The 24693-nt window shown below is 52.9% G+C and overlaps 4 protein-coding genes and 1 non-coding gene across 5 annotated transcripts; 3 read left to right on the forward strand and 2 right to left on the reverse strand.

Moving 5' to 3' along the window:
• Nucleotides 1-666: 666 nt before the first annotated feature.
• BDV37DRAFT_281830 (uncharacterized protein) lies at nucleotides 667-13426 on the forward strand (the record flags this gene model as incomplete). The annotated part of the gene is made up of 2 exons (XM_032086904.1): nucleotides 667-5973; nucleotides 6095-13426. The coding sequence occupies 2 exons, from the start codon at nucleotides 667-669 to the stop codon at nucleotides 13424-13426; spliced, it is 12639 nt and encodes a 4212-aa protein (XP_031942743.1).
• Nucleotides 13427-14490: 1064 nt separating this feature from the next.
• On the forward strand, nucleotides 14491-16135 carry cp8 (putative carboxypeptidase Y; the record flags this gene model as incomplete). The annotated part of the gene is made up of 5 exons (XM_032086905.1): nucleotides 14491-15063; nucleotides 15117-15477; nucleotides 15540-15574; nucleotides 15596-16003; nucleotides 16058-16135. 5 exons carry the CDS (start codon nucleotides 14491-14493, stop codon nucleotides 16133-16135), a joined length of 1455 nt encoding a protein of 484 aa, XP_031942744.1.
• Nucleotides 16136-17267: 1132 nt separating this feature from the next.
• BDV37DRAFT_t88 lies at nucleotides 17268-17414 on the reverse strand. The gene has a single exon. It is a non-coding gene; the product is annotated as a tRNA-Thr (tRNA).
• A 2972-nt stretch (nucleotides 17415-20386) lies between these two features.
• BDV37DRAFT_293134 (uncharacterized protein) lies at nucleotides 20387-22310 on the forward strand (the record flags this gene model as incomplete). The annotated part of the gene is made up of 5 exons (XM_032089335.1): nucleotides 20387-20561; nucleotides 20620-21591; nucleotides 21639-21704; nucleotides 21759-21898; nucleotides 21952-22310. 5 exons carry the CDS (start codon nucleotides 20387-20389, stop codon nucleotides 22240-22242), a joined length of 1644 nt encoding a protein of 547 aa, XP_031942745.1. The 3' UTR covers nucleotides 22243-22310.
• A 397-nt stretch (nucleotides 22311-22707) lies between these two features.
• On the reverse strand, nucleotides 22708-24390 carry BDV37DRAFT_293136 (glutathione-independent formaldehyde dehydrogenase; the record flags this gene model as incomplete). Its single annotated transcript, XM_032089336.1, has 9 exons — nucleotides 22708-22901; nucleotides 22986-23062; nucleotides 23123-23501; nucleotides 23636-23731; nucleotides 23795-23824; nucleotides 23876-24049; nucleotides 24102-24145; nucleotides 24210-24235; nucleotides 24289-24390. 9 exons carry the CDS (start codon nucleotides 24388-24390, stop codon nucleotides 22708-22710), a joined length of 1122 nt encoding a protein of 373 aa, XP_031942746.1.
• Nucleotides 24391-24693: the final 303 nt, after the last annotated feature.

Consider the following 24693-nt stretch of genomic DNA (forward strand, 5'->3'; position numbering starts at 1 on the left):
TTATGCCGTATTAGTGATCTTGTTTGCCCCTTGCAGTCTATGCCCCTGGCATTCCAGAAATTGTGGAGCGGTTCAGCCGATCGTGAAGTTGAGGTTGCATCGCAGCCTTAGTAAATACGACGTTGGGATAGACATGGGTAGCCTGAGATAATATTCCAACGGACCTAAAATGTGCCATGGTTTATATAAACTTGGCGGCTACGGGGGGAACGAATAGAGAGGCTTTTTCTCATTCTTCGAGGCGTCGAGCGAACGTTGAGAGGCTCATGAGGCACGGACACAGCTTAAGATTCCGGGACGATCATACCTTCATGTAGCTTACTGCGCCTGGTGGACACACAACCCAATGCTAGAAATACGACAATGTGGTTTGCCTGGTTTTAGCGAGAAATGGTGATTGCTTAGTCGAGGGAGCGCATTGTAAGCACAGCGGACTTTCTAATTTCGGCCGTCAAGGACGTGATGTGCTGCTGATACATATATATTTACGGAATGATGGAGTATGGGGAGGAGAGAGGCATTCTTCTTGTACTCAAGGTCTCATTCTCGATGATATTCCAATACCTCTAACAAAGATCAACTCATTTGCCTACGCGACTTAACATTTGGACCCTCTTTTGTCCAATCTCACTCTTACCTTTCATTTCCTTCTATTCGCGTGTGGCCATGCGAAACACAAACCCTATGAGTGTAATGGATGGCACACCGCAGCCTCTGTTGCAACCAACAGCACTGGACTCCGTCGACGAGTCCTTGAAAGAAAGGAAGCCGGACAATCACGGTCATGATGTATCAGACCAGGGTCCCAAGTACAGCACGAATTCTCAAAATAGACATGCGACGGACATGCACATGGACAACCACCTAGTAGTAAATAATGACATAACACCAGGCCATTCAATCAACTGCCACATTGATCAAATAAGCGGCCATGCTCGGAGAGATGAGGCCGTTCTAAACTTCCAGTTACCTTTACCGACAGGTAATCCCGGGTCGACAGCAGCTACACTATGCGCTGCGGCTCTAGCCATTGTGCTGGCGTCGCACACCGACTCGACGGAGTTTGCCTTCACCGTGGTGCCCGATGTGCAGCGGCCTTTACAGTCCTCATGGAAGGAGTGTAGCGCCGAGGGGCTAACCCCAGATTCCTCGTTCTGCATCGTTGTAGCCTGGGAGTCAGATCTGCAAGACTTCTTGCAGAGCGTGCAGGACCGGCTCCCCGACCCAACTATCTTGCGCATGCAACATGACAGCATGGCCCTGCCGCGGTCTCTCGGGGCACGAACGCTCGACTTGCAGACCAAAGATGGGTCGACAGGCTTGCATCACCGGGCATTGCTAGTAGACTGCACGCTCCATGCGGATGAGCTCCAGCTGAGCTTCCTGATCGATTCCGCAGCCGTCGACCCTCAATTGATTAACCACGTGTCCTGGCAGTATGAAAGTATCCTTCGACGTCTCCTCTCAGCTGGGTCTGACAGGGGTGAACGCCTCTCGAATTTTCGGGTCGTCAACATGCAAGACCTGCGGGAAATTTGGCGCTGGAACTCGGCAGTTCCGGAGAGGGTGGATGGGCTCGTCCATGATATTTTTGCTGGCGTCGTGCGGGCCCAGCCAGAGTCGCCTGCCATCTGCGCCCATGACGGCGAGCTGACATACGGTGAGCTGGACCACCTCTCAACTCATCTTGCACAATCCCTCATGAAGTATGGTGTGAAAGACACTATCGTACCTCTACACCTCGAGAAGTCCATGTGGACGCCCGTGGCCCAACTGGGGGTGATGAAGGCAGGTGCGGCTTCCGTCGTGCTCGACGTGTCTCAGCCCGTAGAACGGCTTCGGACCATCCTCCGTCAGGTCAACCCCCGGCTGGTGCTGACATCTGTCGAGAATGAGGCCGTCACCCGTCGTCTGTCGACCGAGCCTGTCATGGTCGTGGGAAAGGCCGCATCCGCCCAGCTTCCCCAGGCCGAAGCCGAGTGCGTACTCCCCGCGGTGGCGCCGTCCGCCCAGCTCTATATCGTCTTCACGTCGGGGAGCACAGGAGTGCCCAAGGGAGCCATTGTTACACACTCTAACTTTGCCAGCGCCATCCGGCACCAGCAGAGAGCCCTTCAATTTCGAGCCGGGCAGAGGGTGTTTGATTTTGCGTCATATGCATTTGACGTGGCTTGGTCCAACTTCCTCCACACTATCACCGCTGGAGGCTGTCTGTGCATCCCATCCGACCAGGAGCGAAAGCAAGACATCCCGGGCGCCCTGCGGAAGTACAGGGCTGAGTATGCCCATTTGACGCCGTCAGTGACCTGGTTTTCACCGGAGGATCTGCCCGAAAGCATCCAGTTCCTGCAATTCAGCGGCGAGGAACTGAAGGCTTCACTCGTTCAAGCCTTTCATACGAGGGCAACCATAATTAATACATATGGTCCAGCTGAGTGTTCGGTAACTAGTACGATTCAGGCGGTTGACACGTCCATGGCGGACCGGAACCCTCCCATCGGCCACGGCCTCGGTAGTTGCACCTGGGTGGTCAGCCTGGATGGAGCCCAGCTGGCGCCCATTGGCACCGTTGGAGAGCTGTGGATCGAAGGCCCCATTGTGGGAGGAGGCTATCTGAACGATCCGAAGAAGACGGAAGCGGCGTTCATCGAGGACCCAGCGTGGTTACTCCGCCGCGGCTTCACTACGACCCAGCCAGGTCGACGGGGTCGCCTCTACCGCACGGGGGACCTCGTGCGCTATAACCGGCATGACGGCTCTCTGTCGTTTGTCGGCCGCAAAGACTCTCAGGTCAAGATCCGTGGGCAGCGGGTTGAGCTGGCGGACGTGGAACATCATCTACGCAACTGCCTGCCATTTGAGCTCCAGAAGAGGTTGCAGGTCATTTCCGAGGTCATTGTGCCGCATGGAAGCACAAATCCCGCGCTCGTGGTCTTGGTGAACTCCGTTGATGACACTATTCATTCGGACATGGCAACCTTTGTGCGCAAGGCTGCTGGAGTCTGGGACGAGAAGCTCGCAGAGTCAGTGCCCACGTACATGATTCCCTCGGCCTACATTCCTCTCAAGCGTTTTCCTATGACAGCCACAGGGAAGACGGACCGTCGGCGTCTCAGGGAAGCGGCCTCGAAGATGTTCTGGGAGCACGCCATACCGGATGGGGACGCTGAGCGGATGCAGCCGACGTCGGAAGAGGAACAGGACATGCTTGAAGTCTGGAGCGAGGTGCTTAATATTCCCCCCAACAAGATCTCCACCGACGCAGCCTTCACACGCCTGGGGGGAGACTCCATCACCGCCATGCAGGTCGTGTCTCGATGCCGAGAGAGGAAAGTTCACGTCACGGTAGGAGACGTACTCAAGCTGCGCACAATCCGAGCCCTAGCTGCTCAAAGGAAAGCAACAAGTCCCACCACTGCCATCGTGGCCAGCGAGGATGATGCCGAAGGTCGGTCCTGGCCGCTCTCCCCCATGCAACAGCTGTTCTTCGACGCACACCCCGCCGGTCTGAACCACTACACCCAGAGCTTTCTGCTCCGCGTCACCCGCCCGCTGAGCTTTCATGCATTGCGAGAGGCATTGGCAACTATCGTGCAGCGCCACGGCATGCTTCGAGTCCGCTTCCAGCGACGTCGGGACACTCAGACATGGGAACAAGTGGTAGTTCGGGCGGAAGATAATGCATTTGTCGTCGTAGAACACCCAGCCCGTCCGCCTGGCGGCCTCGAGTCAGTGGTGCAGGCTCGACAGGAGAGCCTTGATCTCCAGAAGGGGCCCGTCTTTGCAGCCGATCTATTTGGTGGAAGCGGAGAGGAGGACGCGAGCCTACTGCTCAGCGCGCACCACGTCGTCATCGACCTCGTTTCATGGCGCGTCATCTGGCACGAATTGGAAACGTGTCTGACCCGAGGGCCAGCCAAGCTTCCATCGGCGCCTCTCTCCTTTCAGACCTGGTGCCGGCTGCAACGTACAGAAGGCAACACGCTCGACCCGACTGCAGTTCTGCCCTACCCGGTGGAGGCCGCACAGATGTCCTACTGGGGTCTGGATCCCAAAGATAATCGATTCGCGGAAAGCGACCTTTATGAACATACTATCGACACAGAAACAACGGCCCTACTGCTGGGCCGCAGCAATCACAACCTGCGCACCGAGACCCTCGACATACTTGTCGGCGCCCTAGTGCACTCCTTCCGCCAGGCCTTTCCGGACCGCACCGCGCCAGCCGTCTTCCTGGAGGGACATGGCCGCGAGCCGTTAATGGGCACCGACGTGGACCTTGCTGAGACGGTGGGCTGGTTCACCACCCTTCACCCCGTCCCCGTTTCAGGATCAAGATCGGACTCACTTGTCGACAGCATCCGCCAAGCCAAGGACACACGTGCGCGCGTGCCTGGAAAAGGCCGGCCGTATATCGCCTGTCGCTATCATAGCGCCGCCGGACGCCAGGCCTTCACCCATCACCAGCCCGTAGAGCTGCTGCTCAACTACCGGGGCGTCTTCCAGCAACTCGAAACTGCCGGGACACTGTTGCAGCGAGAAGACCGGCCGAATCGAACGGTGGCCATAAGGGAGTTTGGAGATAACTACCAGCGCATGGCTCTTGTGGAAATCAATATTGTTGTCGAGGCTGGCCGCGCGCGCATCTCCACGACTACGCACCGGCGTATGAGACACCGCGGCCGACTACACCGCTGGATCCAACATCTATTCCCCGATGCGCTCCGGGCCGCATCCCAAGACCTCTTGGCTATCCGGTCGTCTCCCACTCTCTCTGACTTTCCCCTCTTGTCTATCTCATATGCGGGTCTCGAGGCGCTGCTCACTGGTCAGCTCGCGGCACGGGGGATTACAACAGAGGCGGTTCGGGACATCTATCCATGCACGCCAGTCCAGGAAGGAATCCTCCTCAGTGAGAAGAAGGGAGCGGCTTCGTATCGGAATAGCTGGATCTGGCGTTGCTCGTCAGGGTTGCAACCCTCGCCTGTCGTCTCCCTGGAGTGTCTCGCAGCGGCCTGGAAGACAGTGGTCTGCAAACACAGCATCTTCGCCACTGTCTTTGCGTCTCATCCGGACACTGGGAGGGATATTCAAGTCCTCTTGGATGGTATCGAGCCACGTGTAGTTAGTATGACGCCCGCCGTCACAAGCCAATCAGCCACACAATATCTCTTGAACATGAACCCCCCCACAATGATGTCCTCATCGCCTGAGTACAGAGTCACTGTCTGCCAAGATCCCGACGGAGAGGTCGCCTGTAGACTTGACATGAGCCACGCTTTGATCGACGCTGCCTCCATCCCAGTACTGATGCGAGATCTGGCCACTGTGTACGCCGGGGGCCGCTGGGGGAACCGCCCTGATCCTCCACCCTTCAGCAACGTGGTGAGCCATGTCGAAGCCAGTCTGTCATCATCCAACCGACTCGCCTACTGGCAGGCGCACTTGAAAGACGCGCAGCAATGTGAGATCGTCGGCGATCTGCTCCCCGTGCAGGCTGAACGCGCAAAAGGTTGTCAGCTATATGGCCTCATTCCTCTCCGGCAAGCCACGACAACGGCTATCTCCTCTTACTGCCGCAAACATGACGTTACCCGAGCCGTGTTCCTCGAGGTCGCCTGGGCATTGGTTCTCGCGCAGTTTACGGGCATGACGGAGGTGTGCTTCGGGTATGTCTGCTCCGGGCGCGACACGCCCGTGGAGGGCGTCGAGGCCATAGTGGGCCCCTTGATCAGCATGCTCGTCGCGCGCATCGACCTCAGTGCGTCCCAGTTGATGGACATTCTGCACACGGTGGGGGAGCAGTCGATCGAGCATCTCAATCACCAGCATACCTCCCTCGCCGAGATCCAGCACGCCATGGGCAGACGCGGAGCCCTGTTCAACACCGCCATCACTGTGCGAGAGGCCCATCGGTACGGCTGTGAAGATGGGCTGCAACTTGAGGAAATTCGAGAGGAGGACCCCCACGAGGTAAGTAATCACCCAGGTTGCTCTATTGGCATTGCCTAGCTCACCCGCCTTGCGACTAACGTCGGTTGACGGCCGTCTTTGAGGTGTGGTGGCTGAAATATATACTAATCTATGGATGCAGTTTGATCTCCTGCTGAGTGCCACCTTGGATGGAGTTGAGACTGAAATTAGCATTCAGTACCGGGGAGATTATATGAGCGTGGGACTGGCCAGCATGATTGCGGGTGCGCTGGAGTCAGCCATCGCGTACCTAGTCGGATACCAGAATGCCGACAGCAGCAAGCGGCCGGTCTACGACTCGTATTTCGAGCACATCAGTGGCATCGATGAATACTCGGCTATGTCACACTGGAACAGTCAGTTCGCAGGCCTGGATGGCATCACATTCCCTCCCCTTCCCTCGCCGTCTTACCGGCCCAAAGTAGGCGCAGCGGTACAGCATATGGTCCACGATATCACTTGGCCAGATTCCTACCCAGCTGCTTCCCTCATCCGAGCCGCTTGGGCGAGTGTGCAGGCAGCTCATACCAATTCCGATGATGTCTGGTTCGGAACAATATCTTGCAAGGGGCTGCCGACATCCCCAGCTATGGCGACGGCGCCCCCCATGCGAGTCACGCTCGATCGTGATGAAAAGGTCGTCGACCTGCTCGAGCGCATCCATACAGAGAGTATGCGCAGCGCAAATCTGAACATCCTGCGTATTCAACGGCTGGGTGAAGGCGCAGCTCGCGCCTGTCGCTTCCAAACCCTTCTCGCGATCGTTACCTCAGGGCCAGGGCCAGAAACGGTGCAGGATGACAGACTGGTTGGGGGAAACGAACATAATCTTCTCCCCTCGCGTCCGCTGGTACTCTCAATTCAGTCCATCCTAGGGCCATCGAACGTTCAGCTTCGCGCAAACTTCGACCCTGGAGTGCTCGAAGGTGACCTCGCCGCCAAGATGCTGCGCCAATTTGAATGCGCACTCCGATGGCTTAGCACGCCGGCCCACGTCGGGCGCGCAATTCGAGACGTCGAGACGGCAAGCGAACACGACCTTCGCATTATCTGGACTTTGAATCAAGTGGTGCCCAAGTCCATGAATCTGTTAGTTCACGACCTGTTTGCCCGTACCGTCCAGAGGCAGCCCACCGCTCTAGCCATATCAGCGTGGGACGGGGAGCTCACGTACCAGGCGCTGGACGACCTGTCCACTCGATTGGCGCTTCATCTCATCGAGCAGGGTGTGAGACCTGGCATAATCATACCCATCTACATTGAAAAGTCCATGTGGGTGCCCGTTGCACAGATAGCGGTCATGAAAGCCGGCGGCGCGTCCGTCCTCCTCGACTCGACGCAGCCCTTTGAACGCGCTCGGTCAATTGCCAGCCAGGTGCAGCCCAATGTGGTCATCTCCTCGCCTGCCAACCGGCTCTCGGTGTCATCCCTTATCTGCCCGAATTTGCTGATCTTGGACTGGAGCCTCGTGAAAACCATCCCATACATGGCTCCGGGCCAGTCCTTGCCCAGAACAGCCGTCCCCTCGGATCTGCTATACGTGGTCTTCACGTCGGGCAGCACCGGTGTGCCAAAGGGCGCCATGATCACCCACGAGAACTTTGCCTCGGCCGCCCACTACCAACAGCGAGCGCTGGGGTACGCACCAGGCGTCCGGGTGTATGACTTCGTGTCGTATGCGTTCGATGTCACATGGTCCAACATGCTACACTCGCTCACATCCGGGGCTTGTCTGTGCATTCCGTCGGACGAGCAACGGAAGAACAACCTCCTTGGCTCGCTGCAGGCCAGCCAGGCTACGCTGGTCGACCTCACCCCGTCAATCCTGCGCCTGCTCCAGCCGAAACAGCTGCCCCAACTGCGCCGGGTCATCCTCAGCGGCGAGTCATTCAGCCAGGCGTCGCTCGGTGACTGGGCGAGTCATACCGGGCTCCTGAACACCTACGGGCCCGCCGAATGCTCTGTCAAGGCAACCATGGCGCCTGTTCGCGGATCGTCGTGCGAGAATAATATCGGATGTGGCGAGGGCCTTGTCACGTGGGTAGTGGACGCCAACAATCCGGACAAGCTGGCACCGCTCGGGGCAGTGGGAGAGCTCTGGCTGGAGGGTCCCCTAGTCGGACAGGGCTATCTCGGTGATGCGGAGAAGACAGCCGCAGCCTTCGTGAAAGACCCCCCGTGGCTGCTGCGTGGGGGGCCTGGCTGCCCTGGTCGCCGAGGCCGTCTCTACCGCACGGGGGATATGGTGCGATATGAATGCAATGGGGACAGTGGGAGACTGACCTTCATCGGCCGAAAGGATTCGCAGATCAAGATCCGCGGTCAGCGGGTGGAGCTTGGAGAAATCGAGTACCATGTCCAGAACAGCCTTGTCACAGAGGGGAGCACGCAGGTGCAGGTGTTGGCAGACGTGCTGCAGCCGCGCGACAGCACGCACCCTATGCTAGTTGCCTTTGTCTGCGTCAGTAAAGGAGACAAGTCCACAGCACTGAAACTGACAGCCGGGCTGGACGACAAGTTGACAGACAAGTTGCCAGCCTACATGATCCCCACAGCATATATCCCCGTAGACCGTATGCCAGTGGGTCCGACAGGCAAAACCGATCGCCGGCGGCTCCGGGAGATGGGGGCTGCCCTGACCCTCAAGCAGCTGTCTGAGTTGCAGCCGCGCAGGGGTAGGGACCGCATTTCGAGCTGCCGGGATTCCTTGTCACCGACGGAGGCCCTGTTGCTGGAGACATGGGCTGTCGTTTTGGAAGTGAACGCGAACCATCTCTCGCCACACGACCACTTCCTCCGGGTTGGAGGCGACTCGATTCTCGCAATGCGGCTCATCGGCGAAGCACGCGAACGCGGCATGAGTCTGTCGGTGGCAGATGTCTTTCGATGGCCACGGCTGGTGGACCTCGCGCGCGAACTGGACGGCCGGTCGAATGTGCTACTCCAGCCCACGCTTAAGCAGCCATCCGTGAAATCCTTCTCCCTGCTGAGTGGAAATGCCGTGCCAGAGGAAGTTCAGGCGCGGGCGGCGTCCCTGTGTGGGATTGAGGCAGACCAGGTGGAAGATGTGTTCCCTTGCACCCCTCTACAGGCCGGACTACTGGCGGAGACGGTCCGACGGCCGGGGGATAATGTCTTAAGAGAGAAGTGGTGGTTGAAAAAGAGTGTCGACGTTGGCCGCATGCGCGCCGCCTGGCAGAGGGTTGTCCGCGCAAACACGATTCTACGGACGAGGATTGTCGATCTCGGTCAGCAAGGCCTCGTCCAGGTCATTGTCCGTCATGATGAAGGCTGCGAGATGCGACAAGGTACATCAGAGCAGGACTTTGGCCTAGGCACGCCGTTGGTCTTGTACGATATATCCGAGTCTTGCTTCTCATGGAGGATTCATCACGCCCTCTACGATGGATGGTCGATGTCGCTCATTTTCGACGCTCTGGACAAGAGCTACCGATCGGAGACGATTCCTGTCGCTCCTCCTTTCCAAGCGTTTATCGAGTATGTCAAGAACAGCAGCCAAAGCCAGGCGCAGGAGTTCTGGAAAGATCAGTTCCGCGATTTTAACGCCCAAAAGTTTCCTGTTCTGCCTTTCCCGGCCTATAGGCCAAAATGTGATGAGCACTTGGAGCTTGACATCGACGACGTGGCTCCAAATGGCGAGTACACAGCGTCCACAAGGATTCGATTGGCTTGGGCCATCCTCCTCTCGACCATCACCAGCTCTGCAGATGCCTCGTTCGGTGCCATCGTGTCCGGCAGGCAAGCAAATGTACCAGGCATTGAGCGCATGACTGGACCGACCATGGCCACCGTGCCACTGCGCGTGGCAATTGATCGTTCAAAGGCAGTCAGAGACTTGCTGCAGCAAGTGCAAATACAAGCCGCAGAGATGATGCTATTCGAACAAGTTGGCCTTCAGAAGATCCGGCGTTTCAGCGAGGACTGTAACCTTGGCTGCCAATTCCAATCGCTCATGGTCATTCAGTCTAGACTTGAGCACGACGCTAAAGGTGCCCTGTTCGAATCAGCCCCAGTGGCCACGGCAGTAGATGATGTTGACCCTTTCAAACTCTATGCCATCTGCCTCGAGTTCGTCCTCCGGCCGAATAGTGTCGGTTTACGCGCCGACTACGACTCTACGGTCGTGTCTCCAACACAGTTCCGCCGGCTTGCTGACAGATTCCAAAATATCTTCATGCAGCTTTCTTTGCCTTGGGTCCAGGCTCAGCCACTTTCTCTGCTCGATACCAGCAGCCTGGGAGATCTAGAGCAGATCTGGCGCTGGAATGATACGACCCTGGACAGATGCGGTGAAACAGTCCACGAGATCTTCAGCCAAGTCGCTGCAAGGCAGCCCGACGCTGCCGCAGTTTGCTCATGGGATGGCAACTTCACATATGGGCAGGTGGAGGAGTTGTCCACGCGCATTGCCCATGAACTTCTCCGCGCGGGCCTCCCGCAGAGCGGCCAACGCATCGTCCCTTTAATGTTTGAAAAGTCAAAATGGACATCGGTGTGCCAAATCGCCGTCATGAAAGCCAATGCGACCTCTGTTGCGCTCGACACAACGCTTCCGGACGGCCGTGTACAGACGGTAATAGATTTAGCCAAGCCGCAAATCATCCTCACTTCGGCAGCACAGGAATCTCGAGCACGAAGTGTAGTTCCGTCGACTGCTCGGATCATCGTCGTGAGTGACGCTCAGGAGCCGGCGTTCATCCGACCGCAAGATGCGCAGCTGCCAGCGGTAGACCCAGATACATGGCTCTATGTGGTCTTCACGTCCGGCTCAACGGGCATTCCCAAAGGCGCCATCATCAGCCACTCGAATTTTACCAGCGCGCTCAAGCACGGCCAAACGGCACTGAAGTTTGGCCCGCATACCCGTGCATACGACTTCGTATCGTACGCCTTCGACGTCTCCTGGCTCAATGTGCTGTATACTCTTTGCGCCGGCGGATGTCTCTGCGTCCCATCCCAGCATGAGATCCAAAACGAGCCCAAGGAAGCCATTGCTCGCAGACAGGCGAACACTGCATTCATCACCCCGACAGTAGGCAAATTGCTGCATGGAGCCGATCTGCAAGTCATCAACTACGGGGGGGAGAACCTGCCGCGCGACGAAATTCATTATTGGAAGGACCGCGCGCAAATCATCCACTCCTATGGCCCGTCCGAATGCACACCCATCTCTATTTCGCATATTCTCGATCCCGCACGCAGCCGGGTGATCATCGGTAAAGGCCTCGGAGTCCGAACATGGATCGTCGAACCAGAGCACGGTCACTCACTGGCCGCCATCGGCGATATTGGTGAGCTGTGGCTGGAAGGCCCTCTGGTCGGACAGGGATATCTGAACGAGCCGGAAAAAACAGCGGCATCATTCATTGAGGATCCGAAATGGCTCATTCAAGGCGGCCCGGGCTTTGCCGGTCGACAGGGACGGCTGTATCGGACTGGAGACTTGGTACGCTACGAAGAAGACGGCAACCTGGAGTTTATCGGACGGAAGGATGCCCAGATCAAGATCCGCGGACAGCGTGTAGAGCTAGAAGAGATCGGGCACCATGTGTTTGATGCAATTACGGAGACGACAGTATCTCAGGTCGTGGTGGATATCGTCAAGCTCGCCGACTCCGGTGAATGGGCTCTTGTCGCCTTCATCAAGCCGACTGACAAGGGAATTCTTCCTGGTACACCGGAAGCGCGTGCATATACCCAGCACCTGGCTGCTTCTACCAAGGCTCACCTATCAGCCACAATACCAAGCTACATGATTCCGAATGCCTACCTGCTTGTGGACAGCATCCCAAACACGACGTCCGGGAAGGTCGACCGTGGCAAGCTGCGCAAGGCGGCGTCATCCATGCACAAGGAGGATCTTCTGCAGGTCAACAGCATTGAGCGACGTGCACCAGAGACAGCGGCGGAGAGGAAGCTCCATACACTGGTTGCACAGGTGCTTTCCTGGGATCAGGAGTCTTTCGGAATGGACAGCAACTTTATCCAGCTTGGAGGCGACTCGATCAGCGCCATGAGACTGGCCTCGCTCGCGCGTGAGCAGGCGATCTCCCTCACCGTCGCGAATATCCTGACGAAGGCGCGCATCGCTGACCTTCTCGAGACAGACCAGGACACTGGGCTCGACAATGTAAATGAAACGTCACGCTTCGCCTTGCTAGACGCGGCAGACTCGAGGGCTTTTGTTCAAGGTCAAGTGATGCCACACGTTCAATCTGGTCACGGCAAGTTGATTGACGTTCTGCCCGCAACAGACATGCAGTCGACCTATCTCAGGGATAACCTCCACGAGCCCCGGCGATCCTGGTTCTACAGCTATATTGACTTCTCCCGGATCCCAGATAAGCACCTTCTTGTCCAGAGCTGTGAGCAAGTAGTGGCGCATTGCGACATCTACCGGACAGCTTTTGTTCGCTCCGGGGAATCCTTCTTACAAGCTGTCTTTGACTCCTGGGCGCCCACCATCGACATCGTTGACGATGTTGATGTTGAAGCCGCATTTGAGAAGCTGGTAGAAGAAGAGGTTAAAACGCCCGCTCGGCTGGGCGCGCCTTTAATACAGTTCACGCTTATTTGCGGGCAAAACGGGATAGCAAGACTCGTCTTCAGCAAGTCGCATGCCATCTACGATGCGATCAGCATCAGCCAGACCCTGCAGATGTTGGCTGAAGCCTACAACGGCTCGACACATGAAAGTCAGTCTTTCCGCCGCTACGTTCACCACATTCAATTGCAGAAGGACGAGAGCTACGCATACTGGCGCAAGACGCTCCAGAATTCTTCAATGACCAGGATACCATGCACATCAACAGATTCCACAAAAGAAGGCCCTCCGACAGTGTTGGAACGCTCTATCCAGATGCCAACACCACCCTTCGGCATCACGCAGGCCTCCCTCTTCACGCTAGCCTGCGCCGCTGCGCTCAGCCGCCTCACAGGCAGCAGCGACGTTATCTTCGGCCGCGTAGTCTCCGGTCGAGCTAGTGTCCCAGCCGAGCTCCAGAATGTCATTGGGCCGTGCCTCAACCGTCTCCCGGTGCGCGTGCAATTCGCGTCAGGTCAGACGAAGATGGAGCGATTAGCGACGCTCCAAAAGCAGCAGGCACAGAGTCTTGCACACGAGACGATGGGCCTGGCCGACATCGTCAAGCACTGCACTGACTGGCCGGCTGACACGAAGGACTTTGGCTGCTGGATCCAGTACCAGAACGTGGACGAGGCGCCCGTGCTCAGTGTACCTGGTGCGGTGGACAGGCTGGCACACAAGGAGATGTGGCATGTTCCCGTAGCAGCGGACTTTTTGGAGATTTTTGCCATCCCGAGCGGTGATGGAACGCTCACCGTGAGGTTAATTGGGGGACTTGGGTATGTGGAGGCCGTGAAGGTGGCGTTACTGGAGGGACTTTGCTTCGAGTTGGAGGATGCGGTCTAATGAGACGTTGGGAAGATTGTTTTATTAGGGCTGGTTGGGTTCGAAATGCTTTCAAGTTTCGGCGTATATATTTGTTACCTGTTCAAATCCCCACTATTCCTAATGTCTTAAGGTGGTCGGGAGCCTCGATAATAGCTCGTTGCCCAGTAGAGCGTTTTTTGCTTCTGGTTTGATCTTCATGTGTAGAGCGAAAAGCCATGAGCTATACCATGAAGGACTAATTCAACTCCTTTTACCAACAGAGTAAAAGTAGAGTTCCTAGGAGGGCTAGGACTCTGTTCATGAGCCGTGAGTGAGATTGACTGTCGTTTCCTACTTTTTAAATTTTAAGCTGCTTTATAGCATGAGGTATAATAAGAACTGAATTCGTTAGTCGGCTACTTGGCCAACTGTCTCGTAGACAGTGGTGTAAGAGTCTTTAGTTGAATATAAAGCCTTTTAAGCACTCTTTCCAAATTGAATAGAGCTATACCGGCTACTGTGAGGCTATTTTAAGCTTCAGGCAAAAGCCCTTAAGACGTTATGCATATTCATATAATAAAAGCCACGTTTTACTTTAACGGCTACTACGTCTCCGTACATATCTTTTCGTATTCAAAGCAACCAATATCAAGAGCTTACCAGGATATAATGAATAGGCAGGCATATATAGAAACAATATTATTCCACTGTATATCTTGTCGAACTGAGGTGTTAAGTGACTGTTCTTGCCACTGGGTCCTAGGGTTAGCTGAATTATATATAGAACATTGGAGACACCTGCAGCTTCACGAATCTAGAATATTCCTTCCTTTTGAATACCACAGATTGCAAGTAGAACTCAGCCCTCCTTGTAAATTGATTCTTTTGAGTTTTTAAGCGCATTTGGTGATTTAGTTAAACTTTCGTCGTGTGGATGCAAGCGGTGAGGGCGACGTTATGGCGGGTATATGCGATGTAACGGTGAACTGGTCGTAGTTAAGGGTTAGCCAGCGGAAGCTTGACTACCTCCATCCTCCCTGCTGTGCCTTCCTCCTCACATCACCACCGTCGTTCGTATCTTCAAGGTAAAGTCATCATATACAATGCGGAATTTCTTGTTTTCCACGCTGTTTGGCGTGGGATACGCCGCGCAGACGGTGCTGCGACCAGAGACCTTCGCGGTCGGCGACTTTGCCATCTTCCAGAGCCCATATTCACCCTCCCATTCGGTCCGGATACGACAGCAGAACGAGTCAATCTGCGATGCGGACTCAGCTCAATACACGGGATGGCTGGATGTCGGAGCCAAACACCTGTTCTTCTGGTACTTTGAAAGCCAGAACGACCCAGCCAATGACCCGCTAACCCTATGGATGACCGGTGGACCCGGTTATTCCAGCATGGTCGGCCTGTTCCAGGAGATTGGCCCTTGTTTAATAAACGAACATGGCAATGGAACCGTTCCCAATCCGTGGAGCTGGTCTCGGAACTCCTCATTACTTTTTGTGGACCAGCCCGTTGATGTCGGCTTCTCCTACATCGATGAGGGCCATGACCTCCCGCGGGACTCCCAGGAGGCCACCGTTGACATGCATCGATTCCTCCAGCTCTTCGTCTCCGAGGTCTTCCCCCATAAACGGTCCTCCCCCGTCCATCTTTCGGGAGAATCATATGCCGTAATATCCGACGACCCCTTCCCGATGCATATCAAACTAACGGCTGTCTCCAGGGCAAGTACATCCCCTATCTCGGCACCCAGATCCTGAAGCAGAACCAGCGCTATCCCACAGAGCCCCAGATCCACCTGCAGTCGTGCCTGGTGGGCAACGGCTTCATGTCTCCCATGGACTCCATGTACGGCTACTGGGAAACGTTGTGCACCACCAACCCCGGCGTTTCTGTGCCCATTTTCAACGAGACCCGGTGTGACCGCATGGCCGCCAACATGCCGCGGTGCATGCAGGTCGCCGAAACCTGTGTCCGACATCCAGATCCCGCTCTCTGTCAGGCGGCTTACTCCGTCTGCTACGAGGGGGTGCTCGGATGGTACGAGGACGAGGTGGGCGAGGGCGGCCGCAACCGATTCGACAGTAAGCCAATCAATTCCCCGAACACCTCAGCTTCAGGGCACCTAATGCAAGTCTCTGAACAGTCACCACCCCTTGCGAGATCGAGGACATTTGCTATGTTTAGGTGGCTCATATCCAGCAATACCTGAACTCCCCTGCCGTCTGGGCCGCCCTCTCGCCCCCCAAGCAGATCACAGAATACAAGTTTGTCTCAGACAATGTGATCCAGGCCTTTGACACCACACCTGAGGGCATGACGTCCGCCTCCGATCTGGTCGTGTTTCTTCTTTCTCATGGCGTCCACTTCCTTGCGTACCAGGGGAATCTGGACCTCGCCTGCAATACAGCCGGAACTCTACGCTGGGCCAATGCACTTCGCTGGAAGGGCCAGGTCGCGTTCGAATCAAAGCCGCTACTTCCCTGGATGCCGACGGCAATTGGCCGGAATGAAATAGTTGGGACAGCCAAAGAAGTCCGAGTGCGAGGAAACAGCCACGGAGAGACAGTACGGTTCGCGTTGGTGACAGTGGATGGGGCGGGTCATTTGGTGAGATTTGCTTAATAAAGATATGTGAATGTGCAGACGTCTGATCTCTACCAGGTTCCTCAAGATCGCCCGGATGTGGCGTTTGACTTGATGCTGCGGTGGATCACCAGTGCCCCCTTTATTGTCTCCTGATGGGGCTGTCATCAACATAATGTGGGATATTGGATACATATATCAGGGGCCAATATTGGCTCAGCTAACCCGATTTCATGGCAGATGTTAGCTTCAGTGAGCTAAAGTGCATACGAAGGTTTTTATGGAGCTTCCACTAGATGCAACTAACTGATATATATATCCTTTTTGTGCTTAAAATATGGTCTATGAAGTGAATACTTAATGTGCATATGTATGAGTGTGTGTGTGCTGAAAGTTTGGGAAGTTATATATAGAGAGAGGGAACGCAGTATTTCAGCCATCCCTCACGGATAATTAGGTATCTTGCCAATCCCCATGAATACTAAAATAAAACAATCTCTGCAAGATCGGATGTTCTATATAAAAAATGTAGACATTCTAGAAAATTACCATTTCCAGCTCATTGACACCATGTGTAGCTTGAGCTAGGCCTCCAACAGGCTCGGGTTGATGAGGTTGAGGATTGTTTTTCACCGCAGGACTTAGAAGGTCACAGGGGACTGGAGCAAATCTACCAGACAGCTTGGTGTTCAAGTAATATGTTTCAAGCGCAAAGGGAATGCTCCTATATACTGGTCTTTGTATGATATAGCCTCAATGCCTTCTGTCTTGGATCTCGCTAAGCTTATCTCAACCGGCACCGGTAAGAGTATACAAGCCTAGTAGTCCTTCTTGGCAATGGCTACATGTGAGAGGCACTAATGGGGTGCATGAACAGATTGACCGTTGGGGACCGTCTCCGGAGAATGTTCAATGTAAATCACAAGTGCGGTGTGGCATGCATGCAGACATTGCGTCGTTGGGGGTTCCAAAAATCAGGATATTCAGATCATGGACAATTTTCTGGCTAGTCTCTGGTTGCAGCTGTTTGTCAAACGTAGTAGTGGCTCTCCTAAGGACAAGGTAGAAGAACTGTCGATATTGTGGCAGAAACAACCGTCCAGATCTTGGTGTGTTATGGAAAGTCCGCGCTCGACCTCGCGGTCGGCAGAGACTGGAGTTTCTGTAATTGTGGATAGGATGCTCGACACGAACGCCCTCTGGAGACGAAACTCTAGAGACTACTTACTCATTTCCGCCGACCCACACTGGAACACTCTAATCGAAAAACAAAAAAATAAAAAAGAAAGGCCCGAACCCGGGATCGAACCGGGGACCTCGCGCAGTCAATGCTTTGGGTTAACCCCTGGAGAAGTTGTTAGTAAATTGGAAAGGTAACTTGGTTTGATGAAGGTAGACATACTAAGCGCGAATCATACCACTAGACCATCCGGGCAGTTGATGTCAATCTTTTAGAATGAAGGCTATCTGAGGGGAGATAGCAGTGAGGGCTCCCTTCAAGCACCTGAATCTCCTCACCCGAAGCGCATTTATACTTCTGTGCTAAGGAAGGCTGCGATTGTTAGATACCGAGATCGGTTAGATTAGATTATGCCTAGGTTATAGTGGTTATGCTATAATACTCGACCAGTAATTCATTAAGCTTGTTTTTATTAATTAATAGATAGACAAAACGATAAGAATAATAGATTTAGTATAGAGGTAAAATCCTAATGTGTATATACTAGATGTACCTTAACGAGATACTTAACAATCACTGTGCAATTGGTAGTCTAGTAGATATGCCCCACCCCTGTAGTATAGAGTGTAACAAGAATAGCATTTAATGACTAAATTCAGGATCTAAATCAAAAAAGTGATTTCCTTGACATAGCCGCGGAAGTTGTCGTCTACTGGCAAATGCTTACTGGCCTCTCTCCAGTGTCTCTCCATGAAAGAGAAGTTACACTCGGTGTATGAAATATTGAATTCAATATGTTCTTGCGATCTCTTTGCGGCATTAATAGTAACCGTGTCATCTGTAATATCAAAGAGAATAGTGCGAATATCTGCCATAATGTCAGTTTTAAAGCTATCTCGTAAGTAGACTTGGATTATACTTGGCGTCAGATATTGTTAGACTAGTGGTGATGGGATCGTGCAGGAGAAATAAAAATGCCAAAAGAAAAGAAAATTCGAAGTGAGACTCAACTGTAGGTTGTAGATAATTTGGCAATGTATTTCACCCAGGGTGGAGAGACCTTTTATTCCAGGCGAGCTGAAAGTGCCTTTCGACTCAGCTGAAAAGGGCGGGGAGCCAGCTGAGATCAACCCCGCAATAGTTATACACCGGTGCTGCTGTCTAGTATGATAGGCCAAGCTGCGGTGCTGAGACGAAGTTCCAGCCTCTACAGAGGTTGGTTGCGAGAAGATCGTGTTGATCCCTGTGGGGGGGGTTCGTATATCATTTCCTTCTACGAATCTTGCCAGCTGGATACAAAATATAATAGGGCCTGAGACGGGCGGTGATGCTTTTGCTACAGTGGCTCTGGCAGTTCCACACATGATTTTCTCACCCTACACAGGCTCAGGACGTAATATGATCTATGGAATACGAGCTCATTTCTTATCTCTATCTCATCGTAACGGCCGTTGCCTCAGGCAATGGCCACTCCGCAGAGAGCCATCTGATAGCCGATCATTGATCACGATGTAGATACTTGTTGATATGTAAAGTGAATAGAAAAGGTTACGGGATAACGGTTTGCTCAGATATAATGCCGAATGTGGCGTGGGATCCAGTCAAGATAATGCATATATCCGGCACTAGGCGTATAAGATTGGGCGTATCCCTGTAAAGGGCAGGCAAGCAATAAAAGTGGAATGGCATAATACAGGCAGATTCTGTCCTTTCGGTAAGTTCCAGAGTGAAAGTAATGCCAAAAATAAGAAAAAAAAAACAAAAACATACAACAGGAGGGATTCGCTGGTGGTCACCCACCCAACTACTAACCTCCCGGCGTGTGGCTTAAGTACGGCTGAGCGGACGGGAAGCCCTGTTCTCCACACCCTATGGTCGTATGTACTAACCTGCTCTTAGTCGGAATATAAATGGGGCAATCAAATTCTTACTGAATTACGACTATCCTACGTCTTTGCCATAAAACTGTAATTACAGTCAAAGAAAGTCTATAGGCAGTATAAGGCTATCGCTATGTGAAGACTACTAGTAGTGTGGAGATTTTTCAACATGGCACCCTGGATCATCATGTATACTACACGGATATATGTATCTGTCACCTAGACTGCTTTGTCAATCTTGCCATTGGTGGACAGGACCCAAGAACAAATATCACAAATAAGCGCAAAATAAAGGAAAAGAACTTAGCTCGGGTATACTTTCATGTGATTAGACGCCAAAGGGAAAACCTTGAAAGTTCATATGAGAGAGTGTTCTGAGCAACTGACAGTAAATGCGGGAATGAGCATCCCCACGATTGCTATAAGAAGAGTCACCCAATGTCCACATAGCAACTTATAGAGATTTGAGTATTAATGATAGAGTGATCGGAATAAAGTCAACCGACAGGCAGTACAGACACACCAAGAAATGTCAGTAGCCAAGGTAGTCCTCCGATCTTGGATGGAATACACGGGCTAATCATCGCAAGCACTCTCAGCCATGAGGGCTTGGATTCTATCGCAACATTGCAGATGTTTAATGATTGTTCTATTCCAGAAAGACCACAGGTCTCGAACATCTGAGTATTCTAGATAGGAGACTTACTATAATTCCAGTAATTGCAGTCAGCCATGAGCTGATCTCAGCCCCATCAAAGATGGGGGCGAAAGGATGAAGGATCTATTTTTCGTTTGTGACATGCTGCAAGCGGGTAGCTCTGCCTGCTGACGTCCAATAATCTCCTGAAGCTATGCAGATCTATGGCCTAAATACATATCTCGAGGTGCCTGGGTGGCATTGTGTTCTTAGGCGTCGGCGGAGCCGATGCTATCGGCAAGCTGCCGACCATCAAGCCAACCTTCCCGATAGTGAGCCGACGTATGTCTAACGTTTTTCTCATCTCCACTTATTGCCTAACAAGGATAATAATCGCCCTCTATTAATTATACATTGCTGAATCCTAGAGGATGGGTTGTCTTTAAGCGAAATATGAATCTGTAAGCTCGTCTTGTGGAGCATTGGGCTCGTCAATACGGCCTCGTAAATTGTGATATGCGATCCTTTGCGATGAAACGACGAACTACTGCAGGGGAAAAGGAAGAAGGTTACATGGAAGCGAACTTCATCATGGCCCCTGAGTGTCTTTGAAGAACAGTGTATTGAGAATGATATAAAGGCGCTGATGATGAACATGGCGAGTTTGAAAGGAAGCATCCCAATTGTCCATCTTGCCTCAACAATCCAAGATGCATCCTGTGCGCGCTTGGTTGGCTTCGTGGCTTATGCTACACGCCCAGCAGGGACTGTCACTGGTATTCGAGGAAATCAGTCACCTGCAAGTAGAACCGCATTCTCTGGCCGTGCGTGGCTCTGGATACTCGAACCTTGATCTACTCAAGCAGGACTCGTTCTATTACAGCGGTACGTGCGATTTTGGATGTCCAGAGAACCATTATTAATGAATGATCATTAATCTTAGGAGCACAAAATGGCCAGTCATCTTTGGCCAACTTCACCGTCTCGCTTCCCGGCGAACAAGAGAACATTGTGTCCATGGAGCGGTTTGAGAACCTACTTGAATCAGTGCACTGCACCAACACCAGTGTTGCAATGACCTTCAAAGAGGAGCAAGCTTTTGCCTACACGGAGCACGCCTGGCAATGGATCAATGAAATGGATGACCACAGTCTTGTAGTAGTACTTGGAAAAGGCTCCTGCAAATGGAACGCCAACCGATTTCCATTCGTCGTTTCCAGTGTTACGTATGACGAGACCACCAAGACCACCAAGCTTCAGGGTCAAAGCTCAAAGTGGGACGAGATCGCACATACCTATGAGCTCAACATAGGCAAACACACGACCTCTTCCGCAGCAAGGCGTGATATTGACCGATCCACATCTGTGGACTTCAACCACGTGATACCAGTGAAAAGCGGAAGGCTTCCAGATGAGAGCATTGACGTTATCTGGGACTGTGCGGACTGTAGCACTCAAGGTGCTTTTGAACTGAATTTCCACGTGAAGACTGTTGCTGGGATCCCCAAGACGGGAAGCTTCAGTCTGAGCCCTAACGGTGTATCAGCCACCTTTATGCCGCGACTTGCCATCGATGGTGACATCAAGGACCAGAAAACCGGAGAGATCGATATCGGAAGGATACCCATTGCTGGCATCTCTATTCCAGGTGGCATTCTGAACATTGGACCTCAGATTGTTTTCAGTCTCGGATATAACATGGGTCCAGTGACTGGCTCTGCTACCATCACGGCTGGAACTACTGTCAGTCTCGATGATTCTGCTGAGGTATCCTTCGACCTTGAATCCCGTAGCGTGGAAGCGGATGGCTGGACGCCCTCAGTTCAAGCAACTCCTGTCTCGGTTGATGCGGAGATCGAGGGTGACATTGAGTTCTATCCTAAAGCATCATTGCAGATTTCTGTCCAGGTGATAGGTAAGACATCCACTCAACTGATGAATAATGCAGGCTAAGAAACATAGGCAAGGGAGTCGAGGTGGGCTTAAATTTGAAACCAATTATTGCCGCCACCATGTCTGCTGTCCATTGTAAGTGCTGGCCAATGTACATTCCCTGGTGGTTCAGTTACTGACAGATCACAGCGACTGAAGGGGCTTGCCCTGATGACCCCAAGCACCGTCAGAATGGGGTCACGGTCGACCCATCTGCTAGTGTTACCCTCAATTTTGAAGCCACATTTGGCCAGGACGATGGAGCACCGGATGTTGACCATATTCTTGCTGTATGTGGCATGTAATACTCTAGAAAGCGCAGGCTAACCGCCAGGACGAACAGGAATACACTGCGCCACTTGAATCAAAATGCTACCCTGTCGGCCCTGAACCGAGCAGTACGCCGACTCCCTCTGGAAGCCCAACACCATCCAGCAGTGCCCGTCCATCATCTTCACCCATTCCACCCTCCGTTTATCCAACGCCGTCTACTACTCCCTCGTCGGCTCCACCAAGTTCATCAACACCTCTTTCTTCCTCTGTCCCTCCAACCCCCTCGTCAGAAACTCAGCCAACCAAACGCGCACACCACCACCGACGAATGGGCTCTCATCGGCGACACGGACACCTGTAAACGGGCCGCCTCTAACTACTATGCGCACCCTGGAAGGTACTCCCCTACCGCTACATATCGCTAGGCTCGGCTGATCAAGTTCCATCCTGGACCTCCTTTCATTTTCTTTTCTTGTATTCTTACCATTTGACTATCCTTACTGTTTCCTTTGCTGTATTATACAGAGTCAATCTAATGTTCTTTACCCTTGTTGAAGAACTCCCCTTTGGCTTTGCCGTTTCCTCAACTAGGCCCTAAAACAGTAGGTACTGGATATATTGAACTACGTAATATGAAAGACTAAGATCATTCAAAGAAATGAACATCTATAAATTGTAAATCAATAAACCCTAACCCAACGGTTTCAGACAACCAGCGCCTTGGAACTTCCAGACATTCAATCATAATTTTGACGTAACCTGCCAGTTATCTCAGCAACTCAGACCCTCCACCAAACAATATCCCATGAACATAGACCGGTATGTTTTAACTGACCTGTCCGACTGTCGTGGATTCAAATCCCCCGTTTGGATGGATCAGCACCTTGGTATACCCGTCCTCTCTTTTGTCGAACTTCTCGTACGCAACTTCCGCATGATCCAGTCTGATCTCATGGGAGACGACAAAGCTAGGCTTTGCCTTGCCGGCAATGATCAAGTCTCGTAGGTACCGATTATATGCTTTTACATTGCATTGGCCGGTAGCAAGAGAGAGACCCTGTAGCAAGTTAGCAATGTGAACCAATCGATGTCAGAGTAAAGCACTTTCCTTCTCGAAAAGCCTTCCAAAACTGAGACTAATTGCGCCCTTCGCGGCGACTTCATCAGATGCACCTGGATCACTAGTGGAAAAGCATATTAGCTCCTGGAAACCACCACAGGGTTTCAGCGGGGTGGCTAACCTTGGCACGTAGAGTCCAGGAATTCCCATGCCTCCGCAGGCCCTCGTGACACGGATCATATTCTCAAGCACAATGTTGGGTTTCTCCTTCGATCCGCTGGTGTCTACAGCCTGGTAACCGACAGCGTCCACGGAGCGGTCGACCTCTCCGCCATTAAGGCGAATGATCTGATCTACGGCGTCGCCCTTGGTGAAATCAATTGGAGTGCAGCCAATTTTTTCTGCAACAGCCAATCTCTCAGGAACACGGTCTACAACGAACACGCGAGAGGCTCCACGTAATTGAGCTGAATAAGCTGCCATCAAGCCAACGGGACCGGCACCGAACACAGCAATGCTTTCTCCTGACTTGAAGCCGGATATCTCGACACCATGCCAACCTTATAGTTCATCGTTAACACAAAGGCTTGGTGTAGAAGGGTTCGTAGGAGTCATACCTGTCGGGAAGATATCTACACCACTTGGTTAGTGGAAAAAGGGCAACAAGAGAGGTAAATGAGGCCTGGCCACTAACCTGCGAGGAGAACGAAGTCGGCTTCGTGCTCTGTGCCCGGCGGCAACAGCAGAGCGTTAAAGTCCGCATAGGGAACACGAATGTACTGAGCCTGGCCTTCATATTGCGATCAGATCAACTCGCCGATATTTTTGTCATCGGGCCCATTTAAGCACATACCTCCGCGATACGGGCCCATAGCCACATAGCCTGCCTGTGATTAGCCAACAGGACTCTCAGCCACCCATGTCAATGTATTACCATAAGCACCACCTGCAAACCCGGGGTTGACACCAGTGCAGAAAGCCGTTTTGCCTTCATCACAGTTGCGGCATCGACCATCCGCAACATTGAACGGCATGACAACGCGATCGCCCTTCTTCAACAGTGTGACACCTTCGCCTAGCTCTTCGACAATTCCCATGTTTTCGTGACCTTTTTGGAACCCATCAGTATCGACCACTATGTTATTTCCATGTCTTCGTACCAAACGTGATGCCTGGCTCTGCGGCAGTTCTTCCTTCATACATGCTGCGCAATCCATGAGTTCTGTGCACATTGTTTTGCAACTCCCCACCCCCCAAAGTATACTTACTGCAGGTCAGAGCCGCAGATAGCAGCCTAGATCATGAGTTAGTAAGGATCCCTGTGGCGTGACATTGATGGTAGCGCACCGTTGTGACCTTGACAATGATGTCGTCCGGATGTTCCAGCTTGGGCATCTCGACCTCTTGGACCCGGACCTTATGTGGCCCTACATAATTCACTGCTTTCATGGTAGTTGGGGCCATTGCGACTGGATTGGAGAGAAGAAAGATGACAATTCAGGTTGCAAAAGCAGGCATCGTTTTGAACAGATCGCGGTGCGAGCGATAGGCATTTTATACTGGAATAGCTACCCCGCATGGCTATCAGGACGGACTATGGTATTCCCATACAATCAGCTGAATATAATTGCTTAGTATCATTAGTTTCCCCTCACGGCCAAGCTGTAGGGGATAATCTCCGTAAAAGTGAGGTGGAGATCGCTCTGCCATTCTCGGCATCTTTCCCCGTGGCTGGATGGGGAAAAATTACCC

The sequence above is a fragment of the Aspergillus pseudonomiae genome, assembly GCF_009193645.1.
Source record: "Aspergillus pseudonomiae strain CBS 119388 unplaced genomic scaffold BDV37scaffold_23, whole genome shotgun sequence".
NCBI lineage: Eukaryota > Fungi > Ascomycota > Eurotiomycetes > Eurotiales > Aspergillaceae > Aspergillus > Aspergillus pseudonomiae.